Here is a 20,175-nt window from a genome sequence, read left to right on the forward strand (position 1 = left end):
TGCCTGGGCTGGGCCTCAGCACTCCACAGGCCGACATGGCTGCCTGGTCTTGAGCAAGGCCTCAGTTGTCTGGACCTGTAAGTTTTCTTCTGTGAAACAGAGTAGCAAGCACCTATCTTGTAGTGACTGTGAAGATCACATGAAATGAAGAACTGAACCCCATGCCAGGAACATGGTCCTAGGAAGGATGGTTGGCTCATGTAGCCATTGGGCCATTGGATTAGCCTCATTTTCAAAACAAGGGCCCAGGCTCAGAAGACCTAGGGCCTGTCGCAGGCAGCACAGGGTGAGCAGCATGACCCCGTCCCGGACCTTCCTGCCTCAGGCTGTGCGTTGTGTGCTGACTCCAGTTTTCAAAGTCAGGAGGGGCCACAGTACAAAGGACCAGAGTCCATGCCCAGGCCCCTGAGTGCACAGGCTAGTTACTGCAGTGAAAGTGGCTCAGAGGAAGTCACCGGGCCTCCAAGGCAAATAAAAGCACCCTAGCCTGAGGAGACATAGGCAGCCCATCCAGACCTGGGAGAAACAAGCGCCCCATCACCGACCTGTCAGCTCCTAAAGCTAACTCAGCTTTTTCCTTTTGAGTACAGTGAAAGCCAGGGAGGGAGAATGCGGAAAGTTGGTTTGCAGGTCTGCAGACCCTTCCCTGGAAACCAGAGCAAGTGATGCGTGGTGGCACCTCTGTCGGCAGGGCCCCTCTTTTTCTGAAGAATAATTAATAAATATTTTCTTTTAGCATATAACAAACAGTTGAACCAAACAATTATGTAAACTGGAAATGACCCAAAATGCTGGCAGTTGGCAGTAGCTCAGTGAAGTGCATTGTCGGCACATGTGCGGTTTGTCACTCCGCCTCTCTGGTGATCTGCACTTAATAGGAATATTTTAAACTATGTAGCTAAGCAACAGAGGTAATTGTTGCTTTCTAGAGCTTTTGTTAGCACTCTAACACAGCCCAAATATGCATAATTAGGTATAATGTCTATAAATCATTATCGTACACATGTGGGTAGTTAAGTGGAGTGAGAGAATAGTTCAATGAATTGAGCATATTCACTGAAAATGCTTTTTATTTGTTTTCTGTAGTTCATAATACTTTAAAATTATCATAACCCTTTATACTTTCTCTTAATAGCCAACCGTGATATTGAGAAAAACTTCATTTGCATTTTAGACTATGTTTAATATATTATTTAAACCTGGAGTTTCCTCTGATATGAATTCGGGAGAGGAGAGGCCATCCTATCAAATATTATGTGCTTGTTTATCCAGCCTCTTTTCTAGGAACTAAAATGTTAAATTTTTCAGTTTATGTTGAATAGATCCCAACAAAAGCCTGCACCCTATAATCAGCAGTATTTACAGGGGCTGGTGTTGTGACTGAATTCTTCCCTTCATCCAAAAATGCTTTTAGTTACTATGGCAATATTTACTTGATCCTGGCAGTCCAGTGTTGATTTAGGGAGATAATTACCAGAAAGGAAGATGATGGAGATGTATTTTTGAGTGTCCTTGTCAGAGACAATGTTTATAAAAAAATAAATGAGACCAAAAAAGGCACATTGTCTTCCGCACAGACAGCCTCTCCCTCAGCCTTCACACCGGATGGCTGTGCTTTTCTTCTCTCCAAAGATATTTATTAACACAGAATGCACTTCACTTGGTGTCTTTAACGGTCTTTAAAGGGGCTTATTATTTTGGGCTTCCCATCCCCCCACTCTGCCTTTGAGACACAGATTTTTTTTTTTTTTATGTCAGGGGACCATTGCTAGGTAGTTGGCACAGTTCACAGCCTGGTGTGTGTGCTGGGGCCGGGCTGGTGTGGCCAGCACATCCCCACCCTCACCACCCTCACTTGGTGTGTTTGCCCTGGGACAGGCTTGGGTAGGCTGACCGAATAATCTGTCACTCCAACTGGACCATTTCCATCATTAAAGGGGTAACACTGACAACAACAGCTGCCTGGGGCAACAGCCACCTCTTGGGCTGTCCTGGGCACATGGGCAGGTGACGGCCCCTGGGTCACGGGGTACCTTGATAGTCAGAACCCAAGACGGCCTAGTATGGAGAACAACTAGTTAGCATACAGCATCTTCCAACCCCCCCACCTGATCTCATTTCCTCATTACACAACTGTATGCAAGTTAACAGACCAGAAAATGTGTTCCTATTCCAGGTAGGACTTGATCATGCTAATCTTCCCATTCATGTTTTCCTCAAAATATGGAATTTTTTTAGTGCAATAGTTACAGAAGTAAACAAGTCTTAAAAGCCTCAGAATCGTTTTAATTATCTCTACCTAGATATACTTTATATCTTAACTAATATTCCATAAGCACAACACAGAAGTACACATGAGAAGGTGTAGAGAGTAAAGAATATGAACCAAATAAGCTTTGGGCGCGTTAATCGCCATGAGAACGGAAACTCAAACCAATGTTTTCTTTACAATGCATAGTATGGTGATACTCATTTTCCTTCTGTTTGGCTGAGATTAGGGAATATAAAAGGTACAGTAACAATAATTCCAAATTCAGTACACCATTATTGTTAAGTATCTACTCCTTGTCTTGGTCAGTACCCTAGAAGCACTTAGCTCTTACTATGTTGAAAACTATAAAACCCCTTTCCTTTAAGGTAATTCTCAGAATATTATGGTCTACATTATATTTTAAGAAGATATGTATTTTTTTGCCAGGTGTGGTGGTTCATGCCTGTAATCCTAGCACCCTAGGAGGCTGAGTCTGGTGGATTGCTCAAGTTCAGGAGTTCAAGACCAACCTGAGCAAGAGTGAGACTCTATCTCTACTAAAATAGAAAAATAAGCTGGGTGTAGTGGCCAGGCCTGTAATCCTAGGTACTCAAGAGGCTAAGGCAGGAGGATTGCTCAAGCCCAAGAGAGTTTGAGGTTGCTCTGAGCTATGATGCCGTGGCACTCTACCTGGGGCAACGGAGTAAGAATCTGTTTCAAAAAAAAAAAAGAAAAAAATTTAAATTAAAAAATTTTTAGAAAGAAGATATATACTTTTACCAATACTTATAAAATTGACAGAGACCACATACGGTGCATATTACATATATGAGTTTACAGGTGTATGTTTGTGTAGATACATATACATGAATATGTACACATTTATACACAGAACCTGGTGTGATTTTCTTAAAATATTTTTTGTTCATGTTTTTCAAATATTTCTTTTTCTCATAGAAGAAATTATGACAAAACCTATGGATGAAAACCTTCATTCACCTGCACAAGACAACTCCAATAAGAAGGAAAACAGATATACTTGTTATCAAGAGCTCGTGGTCAAATCTTTAATGAATTTGGGGAAATTTGAAAACAATGTATCTGTTCAGACCATAAGTGAAGACTTAAATGACAGTGGCATCCAGTCTTTAAAAGCAGAGAGTGACAAAGCAGATGAGTGCTTCATGATCCATTCTGATGATGGAAGAGACAAAATCAGTGATGCACAGGCACCGTTCTGCTCCTCTGATGACAGTGAAAGTAACTCCGAAGGGGCAGAAAATGGCTGGGACAGTGGCTCCAACCTCTCAGAAGAAATCAAACCACCTAGAGTCCCAAAGTATGTTTTAGCCGATAATCAAAAAGACTTCTTAAAAGTTCCTGACATAAAAACTGAAGGTGAGAAATTTATCCCCTGTGAGAACAGGTGTGATTCTGACACAGAAAGGAGCGACCCACAGAATGCTCAAGCAGAAGTCTTAGATGGCAAAGCTCAGCCTCTGTTCCCTGAGATTGAGGCAGAAGGTGGTGAGAGCCTGGCAACGGTGCCAGAGGAATCCAGTGAACTGAAGCAAGCAAAGGGAAACTTAAGTTTGCTGGAGCAAGCGATCGCTCTGCAGGCTGAGCGGGGTTGTGTCTTCCATAACACCTACAAAGAGCTGGACAGGTTTCTCCTGGAGCACCTAGCAGAAAGAAGGCAGACCAAAGTTATTGACACGGCTGGAAGACAGATCTTTAACAATAAAAGTAAGACATGTTTTTGTATTTATTTTAAAAATAAAACTTCTTCAGGGGTTGGGGAAAATAAAGTTAGATTTTATTATTTCTTCCAGGTAACTTTTTCACAACTTAATGCCATTTAAAAGCCACTTTATAGCTATACAATAAACAATTCATTTTTCCCTCCATGCTCTAGATTATTCTCAGATCACACTATCACTTTTGCTGTGTTTTCATACATAAAAAGTGATTCAGTGCACCTATTTCTTTTAAATGAACTGAATTCTAAACACACATCATACCTTTAGAAAGTATTTTAGTGGACATTGCTGAAAGTGCATTAGTACTCTTTGGATCTCACATTACTTTATAAGCCAGATAAATTATAGAAACTTAATTTTTCTTTCCCATCCCTATTCTAGAGCCATCTAATTGCTTTTGAGCTTCAAAATAATGTCAGGTCACCTGCAAGCCAGGTGGGATGCTCTGACTTTTCCTGCGATAAAACTGCCTTTAGTGCTTTAGGACACCACACTTTTATCATCTCTCAAACTCGGGGCCCGCAGATAACTGGGCCAACGTGAATGAGAGAGCAAAGTGCTTTGAGGAGAACTTAATTTTTTTTCTCAGACTTTAGGAAAGTTGCATCCCTCCCCCCCACAGGCACCCACTCTGCTGTCTCTCCCCCAAGTCTTGCCCAGACGGGCAGTGATGATTCTAGCAGTTCTGTGCAGTCCCCAGCTGCAGTCCTCAGTGCTATCTAAGACGAGTACTTACAGTTCTCAGGGGATTCTTGGTCACTCTAAAGCTGGGGGATGAGTATCTTAGAGAAAATCAAGGCAGTGGACCCTGAGGGCTTACTAGAATAACGTGTTGGTGTGGTTCAGAAGTTCTGATTCCTGAGATTTATCCAGAAGCAAATTGTGTATTTTGTAATTTTAGACCCATTTTAGCACTCACCTACAGTCTTGTAACTTTGGAAAAACAAAGAAGGATAAAATAATGTCATGTTGTAAGGAGCAAGATAGTACTGCCATGCAAGTGACCTGCGCGGGGTGGGGAGGGGGCAGAATATTGGTGACAGTGCACGGTTTGGAACAGTACCCTGGGTTTAGCTCTGTACACTTCCACTGATGTGCAACAGGTTGAATTTACCTTTTTTTAATGAACTACAAAATCAGAAAGAAAGATAAAATTTACTCCAAATTCCCCAAACCCATAATTTTTATATACTATATTTTATTGATTCTAAGAGATACATTTTACCCATTTTAACATCTCTGAAATCAGAAACTATTTTTTATTTCTTAATAGCATATAAAATTATGTTTTCTTTTACAACCCATGAGAACTTATAGCCAATGAAATAAAGTATTATCCAATAACTTTGGTTATTTTATAGAACTTTAAAAACTGTTTCTGTTTTCAAAAATTAAGAAGGCAATAGAATCCATATTTGTACTCGTTGGGCCAAGTACCAGTAGGGCTAGATGAGTGGGTAGCACATCCTACTGCGTAGACCACGGTCCTGCCCTGGGGATTAACAGCCTCTGCAGGGAGATCAAGACTAGGCTGATGCTGGTGTGAAACAGCCAAGGAAGGTGAACCCTGTAATGCAGGAAAGCTGTGGGCTGAGACTAGAGGGAGCCTACAGAGTCCAATTACAAATACACTTCCCAGTTCCTTGTTCCTGATGTAGGAGCCAGTGGCCTATGAGAAATACTTCTTTCTCTTAACACATATCCCATTCACTAAAGTCACCACTTATCCTATCCAATGGCAACATTCTCCAAAACACTGTCCTGATTCCCATACATCTCGCCCATGCAATTTTGAGAGAGAATGTGGGGATTTTAAAGTATGAATTTACGTAAGACTTCTGATGAGTCAGCAATTCTAAAATAAATTTGCTTATATTAATGCTGCTAAGCGCTGAGGGAGACTGTAGGTCACGATGTGAGCGAAGTCCCCATGTAATTTACTGCCCAGCCTGCTACGCTTTTAGAGAAAAGGGGAGCCGTATGTACAGTTACACAGCGTATCAGGTATGCGGAAGGACAGTCCCAGGAAAGCCACCACGTACCATCACCAGAGTATAAAGTCACCCTCATTATGCACCATTGTGCAAAGAAAATAAAAGAACAAGAGCCAGGCTTGAGAGCTGCCCCAAGCTTCTGGCTCCTTATCACGCAAACACGTTCTGCCCCCAGAGCCTTTCATCTGCACCTTTGTTTCTCGCAGCAGAGGGGACACTCCAAGACAAAGGTGCGTGGTGGACTGTCAGCAGGCCCCACCTGGGCGGGCGCCAGCCTGCCTTATCTCCAGCACCCTCTCTGGCTTCCTGCAGACACAGCAGTGTGGCGGGAGGAGAAACGCACTGCACCACGCCAAACCTTTCAACAGGGTTTGGAAATGTGGCCTTGCCTGACCGAGAGCCAGGAGAGGACGGGCCTCAAAATCCACATTGCTGCTCTTCTTTTTCTAACTTACTCTCAAAGGGCACCGACCCGCCTCAGTTCCCGTTGATCACACTCCAAGGATTCTGGCTAGTTGTCTATAGGCGGCACATTCCACATCAACTTGAAACTCGGCATTTTTTGGATGAATTAGAACATGTATCCACAAAATCACAAAACCTTTCAGATGCCTCTTTATCTCTCCCCAAATACAAGAACAGTCTCCACATCCTGAGGAGCCCGCCTCTCCTTAATGTGACTGCCCTCTGCTGCCCCTTGCCCGCCCCCCGCAGACACGCTGCCTCCTGCCTGCTGACCCCGGCCTGCCGCGCTTCCTGCTGGAGGACCCTTGGCCCTCCCCTTTCTGAGAGACTATGCCCCATATAATTGCATTACACACAGCCTGCTGTGCCCCATCTGCCCAGGACCATTTATAATCCAACAACTGGGGTGACACAGGATCACAGAAGCACGTCTGCTCTCACAGTAGACCGCCTTGGAGACGTCTGTCGCACCCCGCTACAGTGGCCTGCTCCCGGAGCCCCACTCCAGCAGGAGCATATGGGGGCTCCGCACCTGTGCGTGGCAGGGCCCATCTCGGGCTGCAGCTCCTGGGCCAGGATCACACTGATTATTTATTTTCGCTGCGAGCATCGAGTATGCTCGTTATCCCTGATGGCTCGCATCTGAGACTCCCTGCACCCCACCAGGCTCCCTTCATCCGCTGAGTGAGGAGGTCAAGCTCCCCGCAAGGACCAGCGTCCTGGTTCCCAGAGCAAGCTGGGGTTGGAGAGGGGTTGGCTATTACGAACGCCTTTCTGTTTTATCTACCATCTCAGTCATGAACATGACCTTTTCTAAATAGGGCCCAGTCTGTGTCAGCTGTAACCTCCTCATATTCATCTTTAGTCCTCACTTGTATACCCCTTTAACCCTCGGCAATGTGTGGGCCGGAACAGTAAAGCGCCGAGCTTGTCCTCAGCGCCTGCTCCCACAAAATGCCTTACCAGGCGACCGGGCCCCAGCGCGGCTCCCCGCGCCCCTGGACCACTGGGAAGGCACTTCCCCTCTGTGGGTCTCCTGCCAGAACTGCTCCTTTCCAAGCTGCTGCTTCTTGCCTCAGTTTTCAGGTTTTCAGGTTCTGCATTCTCAGTAAAACCCACAGCTTCTGACTCCACTCACTGTGCGTTGATCCACAGTGGCAACCCGCGGGGATTTTGGAATCTGGGGTCTGGGCACTTTTTCTTTTTCTTTTTGACAAGACAGAAAATGTTTTTGAATTTATTTTAATTTTTATTAAATCATAACTGTACACATTTATGGGGTACTGTGTGATGACTTGGCATACAATGTGGAATGTTTAAATCAAACTAATTAACATAACCATCACCTCACTTACTTATTTTTGTGGTAAGACATTTATAATATACTCTTAGTTGTTTTTAGATGGGTTGGGCAGGGCAGGCAGGGGAGGGCAGCAGTGCTCTGCCGGGGGCAGGCTGTGCCTGGTAGGAGCAGCTGGCAGGCCCAGACTGGGACCCAGGGCCAAGGCCACAGAGAACTCTCAGACATGGTGGTTTCTTTGTTTTGTAATTTCGAATCTGGCTTTTTCTGAACTCTTTCAATAAGAGATGGATTCAATTTAAGTAAATTCTTTCTTCTTTCTCACTTTTTTATTCTTTTTGGGAGCTTGTTTGTCTTCTGGCACAGGGTTGATTTTTCATAATGAGGCTTTAACTATAATATGTGACATAACCACACAAACCATCTCTGTATTTTAACACTCCTTTGCCCTGTGTCAGCCTTTGCTTAGGAAACCAAGAAAATTGAAAACATGTTTTATGTTTCCACAGGTCTTAGTTGAGGGTCTTATTCAAGGCAATGTGAGAAGAATGTTTATGAGGGTAAAACTGAATAAAGTGAGAATGTCAGCCTGCAAGGCCAGTCTGTTGAATGGGGAGGGAAAGAATGACCAGATGCATTTCTCAATTTAATTTCTCTATAGATTCACCAAGGCCTGAAAAGAGGGAGACCAAGTGCCCCATCCCCGGGTGCGATGGCACAGGACACGTGACGGGGCTCTACCCCCACCACCGCAGCCTTTCGGGGTGTCCCCACAAAGTGCGGGTCCCCCTGGAAAGTGAGTACTGCTCATCTCCAGAGGAAGCGGCACCTTCCTGTAGATGCCGCCCCCTCCTGGTGTTACTTACCGTCTTCCTCTTCCAATGTGGAGTTAGGAACAGCAAAAAGGTCTTCTCTGTGTCAAGGCAATTTCCACCTATCTGTGAGTTTTAAAATGTGGTATGCTAATAGAGAGGGTGAGGTACAATAATTACCATTGAAAAGATAGTTATTTACTCATAGCTCCCAAGAATGGGGTCGCACCATGTCAAGGTCCCCACACAGGGAGGGAGAGGGGATAGTGGGCAAGAGACTTAATTGTGGCTTCTGAGTGAAGGAATTGACAAGGCAGGGTCAGCTGGCTTAAAATAGGCCAGGGGCTCTGGGGTCCGGGGACTGTGCCTGTTTTCTGGGGCTCAGCTCTAGCTCTGATGTGACAAGGGAAGGGAATGGTGCCCCAGAGTGTGAGAGCTGGTGGAGGGGGCGGCTGGGGTATGGGCCCAGATTGGTTGGTTTACATTTTAAAAGTGCACATGTGGGAAAGCTGTTTACTTCTCTAGGAAGGGACTGGCTCTGGGAGGCACTCCCTCCACGGACAACAAGGCCACAGATGTCAAAGCATGAGTACAAAAATAAGACAGTTATTACACTGTGTGGCTCCACAGTCCTTTGTCATCTGCAGACGTGGCTTCCTTGAGCTCAGGGTCAGTCTCCACGTCGTCCCAGCCTCCTCTGGGAACACACGCTCTGTGGTGGTGTCTGAGCACATCTTGCAGCAGTGGAGGCCCCTGAGCAGGAGTGAGCTTTAGCCATCTCTCCACCCTAAGCCCTGGAGGTAAAGAAAAGGGCTGTCGCCTTCTAGGTTGCAAAGTATCCACCTGCTACATCCTCTACTTTTTAATCTTGGGCCACACAAATCACAGAGATGGGAATCCCTGAAGGTGACCAGCTCAGCCCTGGCCTGCTGGATTATCAACTCCTCCAACCGGTTCTCTGACTATTCACTCTTTTGCCAATGACCAAATGGTAGTGCCAGGTGGGGGTATGGAAAAGGAATTAAAAAAATAATACTTAAGAAATAAAAAAGTCTATATGCAGAACTCCAGATTGTGGGGAAGAGATGGAACTATTCCATCCATTCCCCCAAGGAAAATCTCACACACGTGAAGGGAAGTTATGAGGTTTTCAGTCTACATTAAATATGAGCAGAATTGTCTCATTTGAATCTAGTATAAACATAACACAGAATTTGGAGAAATTAAAACTTGAACAAGCTTGCTGGATTTAATTTCTAAAGTTCTTAAGTGCTCATTTGTTTCCATCTGAATATATATGGACAAGAAGCATGGTGGATTATGTAACTCAAGTCATTTGGCTGCAAAATTGAGAAATAAATTTGTTAGAGTGTTATGTATTTATGGTAAATTATTCTTTCCTTTATGTGATATTTTGTGCTTAGTTCTTGCCATGCATGAAAATGTGCTCAAGTGTCCCACGCCAGGATGCACCGGGAGGGGCCACGTGAACAGCAACCGTAACACCCACAGGAGGTAATTCTGATTAGATGCTAATCATTTGACATTAAAAAAATGTGAGAGAAACTTTCCACCAACAAAATAATGAGTCGACGATGTGTTATGAAAATTGCAGCATCACTATCAAATATGTTACCACTCAAAATAAGAAATATTCTCAATGTGTGGGCAGTTAAAAAGAAAGGAAAATTATCTCATAATTTCCTTTCTATAGAAATATTTTTATTAGCGGCCAATGCTGATAATGAAAAAAATGTTATACTTGAAGGTGCTGGGGTTGTTCTATGTTGGTAGAGGCATACAAATGCGACGTATTCTCTTTTGCTTCGGAACCTCACCATTGCTGCTTTGACGTTGAGAAGAGTTGTCTGGGTGATCTTGGTCCACAGCCAATATGCATTATAAAGGTACCAAAAGGGCTTGATGGTTTTGACTGGAAACCAGGTAGAAGATGGATGTCATTTCATTGAGATTCCAACTAACATAAAACACATACAGCAGAACCTCTGTAAGTTGAGCCCCCAGGAGACTGTAACAAACTGGTCAACATGCAGAGGTGGTCAACATGCAGAGGTGGTCAACATAAGGAACTAGGTCTCTTTCAGTGATGTGCACAGATGGTGCATGTCTAGTCAGTGAAATGTAGGTCAACTTAAGGAGGTGGCCAATGTAAGAAGGTGGTTAGCTGTGGAGATTCTACTGTATATAAGCATTTATATATGAACGTACTATGTATGGATAAAAATAATTTTGCTGAAAATGCTGATTGTTGTACACTTGCATTTTATGTTACAGTAGATTATTAGAGGTTATGAGATCATATTTGATTTATAAGCATTATGCCAGAAAAACTTCACATTTTGAACTTTGAATTGCAACTAAGATATAAAACTCCGTCCCTAAAATGTTTCTAAAGGTTCTAAGGTAAATCATGATGTTGCCATGCTAACTTCTACAGGTGGACACGTGCAATTGGAATAAGTGCGTTCTCCTTAAAATATAAAGAAGTTTCAGAATAGTTCAGGCGTTTCTCCCTTCCATCATACATTTATTTAAAACAAATGAGTTTTTTCACCTTTCACCTCTAAGATGGAGATGGGAGACCAGTGTTGACATGATAGTTTGCAAAACCCTTTGGGATTTTTCAGTACGAGAATGGTGCTAAGTGAACTATTAATATGACTTAACATTTCGCGTGTGCCAAGAATGCTGGGAGGCACATGCCAAAGCAAATCACATTATCATTTTCACTCAAATCCTTCTGCTTTTCTTTTTTTAAACAGTCTTTCTGGTTGTCCAATTGCTGCAGCTGAAAAGTTGGCAATGTCCCAGGATAAAAATCAGCTTGATTCTCCCCAAAGCGGGCAGTGCCCTGACCAGACCCACAGGTACGAACCTCCCAGGATGTCCCTGATGCATTGTTCATGCCAGGTTCCTACACAGCAGGGCTTGGGGCCCCTCCTGTGCCTCTCTCCGGAACCTCCCTTCCCAGCCCAGTAGACCTGCATGGGCAGCCCACTGGAGGGGCTGGTGTAGTTAATGAAATTGTCTCTTAAACAAACTCTCCAGCCCTCTAGAAGTTTAACTTGAAATTTATTTCCTTGTAATATGATGTGACTGAATGTTTAAAATCAAGCATATAATAATATAATTTAGTCAAAATTCTGTGTCACTAAGTATCTACAAGTCAACTGAACACTATAGGTGACTTCACCTTTCTGTCTGGAGAAAATGCCATCAAAGTCACTGGGACCATTTAGAGTAAGTGGTGTAATATATTCATCCTTTGGTTCCACATACATATATAATGTCTTTGGAACAAATACTCTTTCTATGATTGATAGCTGTCAATAAAATATCTCCTATTGGTTCTAATAGCTCCCAGGTTTTTTCTCAGTGTCTAGAAGTTTGGAAGATCTCGTACCTAAATATTAATAAAGTACAGATGATGATGTTTGATGTGACGTCCTATGTTTATTGTCACAAAAATCATACATGTAAGAAAATTGATTTCAGGATTAAGATAGATGATCAGATAACTGTGGTTACTATGATGCAAAAACAGTTATTAGGCATTTCAACATTTTCCAGATATGGCTTCCCTTAATATTTTGCTTCTATAGATTTAATTAAAAGTCAAAATTGGCATTTGAATTGCATGCATGCAAAACATATGTCAAGTGAAGATCATGAATTACTGAATAAGTAGCAATTAAAAATCTTAAAATATAATTCTTGGTTAATATTACTGTATTTTCTAGTTTCTCCATGAGTAATTTATTTATTAAGTATAGAAATAATATTGTTTCATTTTGTTCATTGCTTAAAAGATTAATTTTTAATTGATTTTTTATTTCAAATTAATACAAGGGTACAGATTTTTAGGTTACATTGTTCTCACTTCCAGGGTAAAGTTCCATTTGTAAAAGAGCCCCTAATCCAGGGGGCGTGTTCTATCCCCCCACAGTGTGCCCGTTAGGTGAGATCCCGCCTCATGCCCTCCTTCCTTCTGCCAATCATCTCTCCCCCTCTCCTGCCCCTTCCTGCCTCCCTCTACCCCCATACTAGACTATATTTGTGTTTTATTGTTTATATACTGATTTCATATTAGTATGGAGTACATTGGATATTTATTTTTCCATTTTTGCAATACTTTACTAAGAAGAATGTATTTCAGCTCCACCCAGGGAAATGCAAATGTATAGTCTCCATCTTTTTAATGACTAAATAGTATTCCATGGTATACACATAAATAGGTGAATATTATTTTAGATTAGAACATTTGTGCAACTTTAGAGCTACAAACTAATTCATGTGTACAATAACACGATCAATTAGTGGCTCAAATACTTTTATGTGGGAGTTAGAAGTTTTTTATCTGATCTAAAACACATCATTGGAACTTTGACATTCTGATGAGTTGGACATGCCTTTGTGGAGAATAAAAGAAAAAATATATTTCAAATGTTGCTAAATTATGAAAGACATATTTGTTTATGTTCTCTTCTAATTAGGCCACAGCAGGAAATTTTTTTGTGTTTTCCTTGACTGGAATTGGTTCTACACAAATATGATGCTCTTGTTTAATACAAATACAAAGAATATTTAATTCACATTTAGCTTTATTGGGATAATTATATTGAAAATATGGTAACTATTAGAGTATTTGGGGTTCCTATTGAAATGATGGAAATTTAATAGATAAAATATTAAAATTCTATTTAAAGTATTACTTTATCAACCACATTCAGATTCAAGGTGGAGAAAAGCAGTGAAAAGCCTAAGAAGAAACTCAAAATTGAGGAATCCAATCTCCGCTGTCTGCCTCGGACAGCACCCTGTGCCAGTCAAACAGAGCCGAGCAGAGCTCAGCATCCATTCTTCTCAATAGACTATAATGACATTTCCTTATTAGTCACAGTTGTTACTATTCACTGAGTATCTGATTAACAATTACAACTGGCAGAGTGTGCACACCTCGTCAGGACCTTAACTAGTACTTACTGATAGTTAGGTGAGTTACACAGTACTTTTCTCTAAAGAGCCCAAAGGGCTAATGAACTTCAAACATTACCTTTTGTGACACCTGCATCTAATGGATGGAAGGTGCATATTCCTGTTTTACTGATGAGACGCTGGGATACTGAACAAGCAGCTCCTTCCTAGCCATGCAGAACCCAAAGTGTCTCTCCATCCCTCATGCCGGGTCCAGAGCTCTCTGCTCTGCCTTGCTGTCCTCAGCCTCATTTATTGTGCAGTGTCTCAGTGGGCACCTACAGGGAGTGATGCATCTACACTTAAACTCTGACACCGATGTGCTTACCAATAGTTTTATTATATTTCTTCTGAACTACTTTCCCCCTTTCTCCAGGACAAGCTTAGTGAAACAAATTGAATTCAATTTCCGATCACAAACCATCACCTCTCCCAGAGCTACAGTGTCAAAGGAACAAGAGAAATTTGGAAAAGTACCATTTGATTATGCCAGTTTTGATGCCCAAGTTTTTGGTAAACGCTCCCTTGTACAGACAGGGCAAGGACGAAAAACACCACCATTTCCTGAATGTAAGCTTGGAATTCTCATACTTACTCTTCAAAATGCATTTTTTGTGTATGTATGTATGTGCATGTGTGTGGTTGGGTGTACTCAAATATATAAGATGTTACTTACAGCTGCCAGGAGAGAAAGTACATTATACAGTGAAATAAAATAAGAAAAACAACAAGTTGATCAATATTACTGATTTTATGCTAAAGGTACACAGAATTTAGTGAATAATAAATTTAATTATTCTACAAATATGGCATCCTTGTTGATCCAAATATAATAATTCTAAGAAATATTTAATTCACATTTAGCTGGAAGTGGGATTCAAATGTTGATAGCTGTTTTAATGTAGTAATTTTGTTTATATTGAAATCATGGAAATTAACAGATAAAATGTTGAAATACTGTTTAAAATATTACTCAACTTAGACTGGGCTCATACTTATAATCCTAGCACTCTGGGAGGCCAAAGCTCTACCTGAGCTCAAGAGTCCAACACCAGCCTGAGCAAAGCAAGACCCTATCTCTACTAAAAATGGAAAAACTAGCTGGGTATTGTGGCTGGCACCTATAGTCCCAACTACTTGGGAGGCTGAGGCAGGAAGATTGCTTGAGCCCAAGAGTTTGAGGTTGCTGTGAGCTATGATGCCAGGGCACTCTACCCCATGGCACAGAGTATGACTCTGTCTCAAAATAAATAAATTAAATTAAATTAAATATTACTGAACTCAGCAAAAGGATTCAGACTGGAGATAGAGGAAGATGCGAAAAGTTAAAAACTCACAATTCAGGACTTAAGATTTTACTAGGAAAAAAAATGTGGCTATGGAGATATTTACCCATAAATGGAGGAATTAATATTGAAACATTTAAAATGGGTCAATACTCTTTAATGCTAACATGTCCCTGTAGAAGACCATAACTCAAAATGGCATCACATAAAGAGTTGATGTTTTTCCTGGACACACTTCTTTAAGTTGTTTGGAGTCCTTATAAAAAACGTCTAGTGAAATGGTGAGAAAATAATATTGAAAACAAACATGGGAAATGGTTTCTGCATCACAGGAATTTAACTTCCATGAAAGAAGCAGCTAAATCATGCCCCACTTTAAGTCCTCACAGACCATGGATTTATTGCAACCTTCTGCAAATCCGTGGAATCCCTTTGATCTTAGACCAGGTTGCCTAGCCTGAATGCTCGTGTGAATGCAGGATATTCGCTTCACTGTGTGATGTCCATCAACTCTTTAGAGAATCAGAAGGCCAAATAAATCCCCATAGGGGATGAACAAGCTTGAAAGGGATCTGCGCATCAGTGAGGAGTGCACTGTATTCCAAAAGAAACATGAGTCCCAGCCGGCACACACACGCACACTCACGCACAGAGATTTGTACCTATCTATTCATACAGTTTGCTTGTATATACACTATTTTATTACATAGACGTGCAGCATACACACCTACATGTTTCATACAGGCCATGCTAGCTAGTAAGAGCATTTCACATATTCCCGTAGCATGCATATTGATTTTGAAGGTGCAAAACGTTCAGTGACACTTTCATATTCTTGTAATCATGGAAATAACATTTGGTAATGTTTTACATTTTAATTTAAGAAAAGTAACAATCAAATATTTAAGATAAACAATATGCAATGCAAAATAAATAGCTGTATGTTTTATATTAGCCCACGTGAAATCTTGGGTGCTTCTCTTGTAACCTTGAAAGATGTTTGCAAACACCATGGAATAAAGAAAAATATATTTAATTCCATCTCTTGGTGATGTCTTGATACCCACAACAGAAATACAAAACAGAAACTGAGCCTTGATAACTAAACCCCCTTTCTGTTCACCTTGAGAACATTTCTTCCCTGTCCTTCGCTTGTCTCACTCTCCTTGAGTATGCAAAATGCCAGCTCAGGAAAGACCCACCATCCACTTAGTTCCATCTAGCTGGCTGAAGAGTAACTTCTACTGGTTTCAACACAGAACAAACCCACATATCAAATAATGAAAACATAGGCTCGGCGCCTGTGGCTCAAGTGGCTAAGGCGCCAGCCACATACACCTGAACCGCTGGGTTCAAATCCAGCCCGGGCCCACCAAAACCAATGATGGCTGCAACCAAAATATAGCCGAGCGTTGCGGCGGGCGCTTTTAGTCTCAGCTACTTGGGAGGCTGAGGCAGGAGAATCACCTGGGCCTAGGAGTTAGAGGTTGCTGTGAGCTGTGATGCCACAGCACTCTACTCAGGGTGACAGCTTGAGGCTCTGTCTCAGAAAAATGAAAATATAATTCTATGTCTAAGTATAAATTGCACTGTGAAAACAAACATTGGAAGGACATACTTTTTTTCTCTGCTGCAATTATTGTTCCTCACATGTAGTTTTCATGTCGACACGCCGTCAGCTCTCTGTAGCTCCTGATGGGTTGGGCTAGTGTGTTTTTCACCTACAATTTTTGCCACACATGTTGCCAATGCACCTGCCCCATAACATTTATGGAGTTTTTGTCATAGGAAGCATAAATACAAAAAAATATTAAGAGAATAGGCATTCCCTCCCAGAAATTGCATCATTTGATCTGTGAACCTCTGTGAAAACCAGTGTGAATCACTTTCATTTCATGTACCAATGGATAATAGATTGTATTTTAATTCATTCTTCACTTATTTTACCATAAGAAGTTATATCTTAAAAAACAAATCTATGTAATGACTAAAACCACATACATGCAATTGCTAATCAAATCTCTTTTCAACAGCAAAGCATTTTTCAAATCCAGCGAAATTTCCTAATCGGCTGCCTAGTGCAGGCGCCCACACACAGAGCCCTGGTCGTGCCAGCTCCTACAGCTACGGTCAGTGCAGTGAAGACACCCACATAGCAGCAGCTGCTGCCATCCTGAACCTTTCCACCCGCTGCAGGGAAGCCACAGACATCCTCTCCAACAAACCACAGAGTCTGCATGCCAAGGTATGCCCGTCCAAGAGCCCGGAGGGGGGCCAGCGACTGAACCGTGAGAGTAAACTGCCTTTCATGTTTCTAACTACACTCACCCCCACTTTGCTCCCCCACCCCTGAAGCGGTGCCCTCCCTGGCTTAGGAAGAGACTCAAAGGATCATGGGAGGGCACAAGCTTGGGGGGTTTGAAGGAAGATAAAAGAGAGCCCATCTCGCTCTGCGGCTCTCTCTGAAGGTGGTACCTTAGTCTGGGGAAAAGCAGGTTATAGAGGCTGGGTGGGGAGAATTTACGGATTTCAAAGCTGTTTTTTAAATGGTGAATTTGGCCCACAAGAAAAGAGAATTGCTTTTCAAATAAATAACACTGGAAGCTTTCAGGGTCTGCAAATCAAAGATGGGAAGAAATGCCTGATGAAACAGTAGCTTGTAAGACATTTGCAAACTTGACCCCCAAATTTTGTTATTGGACATGGTACACCTGTACAGGAGGAGATAGTCTAAGTTGCTGCAGTGGTCTCCAGGAACACACAGGAAAACCCGGACACATGGAACCCACAGGATGCGGTTCAGGGAGGGTAGAGAACTCAGGGCTTTGTATTCAAATATAAAATCAAATTTTGTGAAGTTTGCACAAAGGCCACATTTCTGTAGCGCGTGAAATCAATTACATTTCTCCCATAACCTCTCCTTTCTTTTCTAACTGGCAATGACTAATAACTTGAATACACACAAAACAACCAAAGTTCCTCCTTTCACCAGTGAGGGGCTGCAGGGTCTCAGCAATCCACTGCAAAAGCGGCTCAGCCGTTTGCTCCTGTGCTCCACTGGAGCCAGTAACTCCTGTTTACACAAGGGACATCAGTTAAAAGGAGTCCCTACCTGGGTAGCTGAGGCCAGCTAAAATAAAGTGCCCAGACTTACTGGAGAGGAAATGATAGTCTTGCTTTAAGTGGAAGATTCTCTGGGTTACATGCTAACACTAAGACTTGGCCTGTCCAAGTCCATAGGTCCTCTTGTCCCCTTTAAGTGTGGCAGGTCCCCAGTGTGGTCAGCTGCTCGCCTGTGCCGTGCCAGGCCTTCAGGAGAGCAGGTAACACAGTGCCACCAAGCATTTGACAGAAGAATCAGAATTAGCTTCTGGACAAGGCCGAGCCAAGTAAACCCCAGGAAGAGTTGGCGGCCAAAAACCACTCAAAAACAATTTTTAAACAAATGAGGTTCTTAAACAAAGAAAAACATGCTCTGAAAATATAAAGAAAATACCATGCTATCCAAATTCAAAGGAATCCCAGTCAAAAATTATTTACCTAGACATATTCGGGAATTTTTATAAACAACTTTAGTTATTTTTAAATTTATTTTTTTAAACCAGAATAAATTTTTTCTTTACGAGAAGGTACCCTACTAAGCATCGAGTTAGTGAAGTATTGAAATAGCTTCCTTATGTGGCTGCCCTGTGAGAATGAAAGCACCAATATCATAATCATTGATGTTGCCTAAATTACGCGAGTAAATTCTTTCAGAATGATGCTTTCCATCTCACGTGGAGCTGTTTTCCTGTTCCTCGGAATTCTGCCTTTAACCTTTAGATGGTTCATGTTCCATTAAATTGCTAACACCGAGTAATGCACAAGTGAAGATGACTAAAGTCGGAGCAGTTTTTTCATCCTTATGAAGATGTGTTCTTTTCTTTAAAAACACATTTCTGGTCAGAAAAGCCACTGTTAAGTTGATACATTTCAAAAATTCAAATGATCGTTTTCCAGTGAATGTTGTTGGGCTCCTGTTGGGAGCATCGGTGCCAGGCTGCTCTGTGGCGCTCACCCCACTCGCCCAGGTGACAGGAACTCACTGCACGCCTCGGCGTCCCACTGCCAACCAAGTCTCAGTGGCAGAAGCCAAACAATTGATGTGCTGACAAGGACGCAAGAGGCAGGAAGTGCACAGACCGACTTTCCAAAGGAGTTTGTTACGCTGGGGGTTTCAAAAACCATTTTCCCTTGAAAATTGTCTCCCTGGACATAGTGGTTGCTAAAGTAGGATAAATGTGGTGCCCTAGAATGTCGCTGTACTGGCGTCTCCTGGCCCTGTGCGCACACATGCACATTTGCACACAACTGTAGCGACTTTCAGAATTCTGTCCTAGTTGGATCTTATCTTCTGAATATAGAAGAGAAGCTCATAAATTCCTGAAACAACAACAAAAAAATTTGTTTTAGCAAAAGTCAGAAAAGGCCAATGTAATTAACCCTAAAAACTTGCCCTTGTCGGTAGTGCCCGATGTGGGCCTTTTCTGCTGTCGGGGCTGACTTTGCAGAATTAAACAGACACAGTCTTCATGTCCACGTTGAATGCTACTCTGGTTTCCTTTCCTTTGTGATTTTACTTCTCCTCTGTGGCAGGTCATTAGTGTGTTTATTTCTAATAGCCCAAATCTGCAGGTCTGGTGAGTTTCTCATTTAGACACATGGATGTAGAGATGGGTGGCTCGTTCCTACCCAGACACTGTCATGTATTAGAGACATCATGGTGCCCAGATTTACAGTTGTCCTGAGGCAAAGTCTCTACATGCGAGACTGCCCTGACCACAGGCCAGTCAGTCACAGGCCCTGCCTTTACGGAGCTTACAAATGACGCAGGATGAGAGGAGTGACCCTCTGGGTCCACCTGCCTTGTGTTGCTCCATGCGGAGAGCTGGATTTGAACAGGGTAGGTTCTCCAAGTCCAGGGTAGGCACAAGTAGCTTCACAGTGACTTTGGTTTTTTTTTTTTTTTTAAAGCTTCAATTTTTCTTTTATATATAGACATTTACCATATCGAAAATTAAAACAAAATTTAAAAATATATATTCATTTAAGATAACAAATCCATTACAGAAAACATAAACAATGGTTTTAGATAAAAAATAAATTTTTCAAAGCAAAAAAGGTAGCAAGAAAAATAGCATTTTATATTTTTGAAACTCTAATATCTGGCTTAATGAAAATTAACTGGATTCACATTACCAGTTTTGCACTCTGTCTGTTGCAATATCACACATGTAGTGGCTGGGAAATTCTACTGTACACTCAGGACAGAA

At 42.0% G+C, this 20,175-nt stretch overlaps 1 protein-coding gene across 1 annotated transcript in view; it reads left to right on the top strand.

The window, feature by feature from the left end:
• Positions 1-20,175, top strand: part of ST18 (ST18, C2H2C-type zinc finger) — a 100,410-nt gene that overhangs the window by 36,748 nt on the left and 43,487 nt on the right. The window contains exons 4-10 of the mRNA XM_023515414.1: positions 3,209-3,590; positions 3,678-3,997; positions 8,432-8,566; positions 10,007-10,097; positions 11,366-11,470; positions 13,954-14,147; positions 16,897-17,108. Coding sequence (XP_023371182.1) covers positions 3,209-3,590; positions 3,678-3,997; positions 8,432-8,566; positions 10,007-10,097; positions 11,366-11,470; positions 13,954-14,147; positions 16,897-17,108 — 1,439 coding nt within the window. The remainder of the gene's footprint in view (positions 1-3,208; positions 3,591-3,677; positions 3,998-8,431; positions 8,567-10,006; positions 10,098-11,365; positions 11,471-13,953; positions 14,148-16,896; positions 17,109-20,175) is intronic.

This window comes from Otolemur garnettii, unplaced genomic scaffold (assembly GCF_000181295.1).
Source record: "Otolemur garnettii isolate 467f Iridium unplaced genomic scaffold, OtoGar3 scaffold00071, whole genome shotgun sequence".
Classification (NCBI taxonomy): domain Eukaryota; kingdom Metazoa; phylum Chordata; class Mammalia; order Primates; family Galagidae; genus Otolemur; species Otolemur garnettii.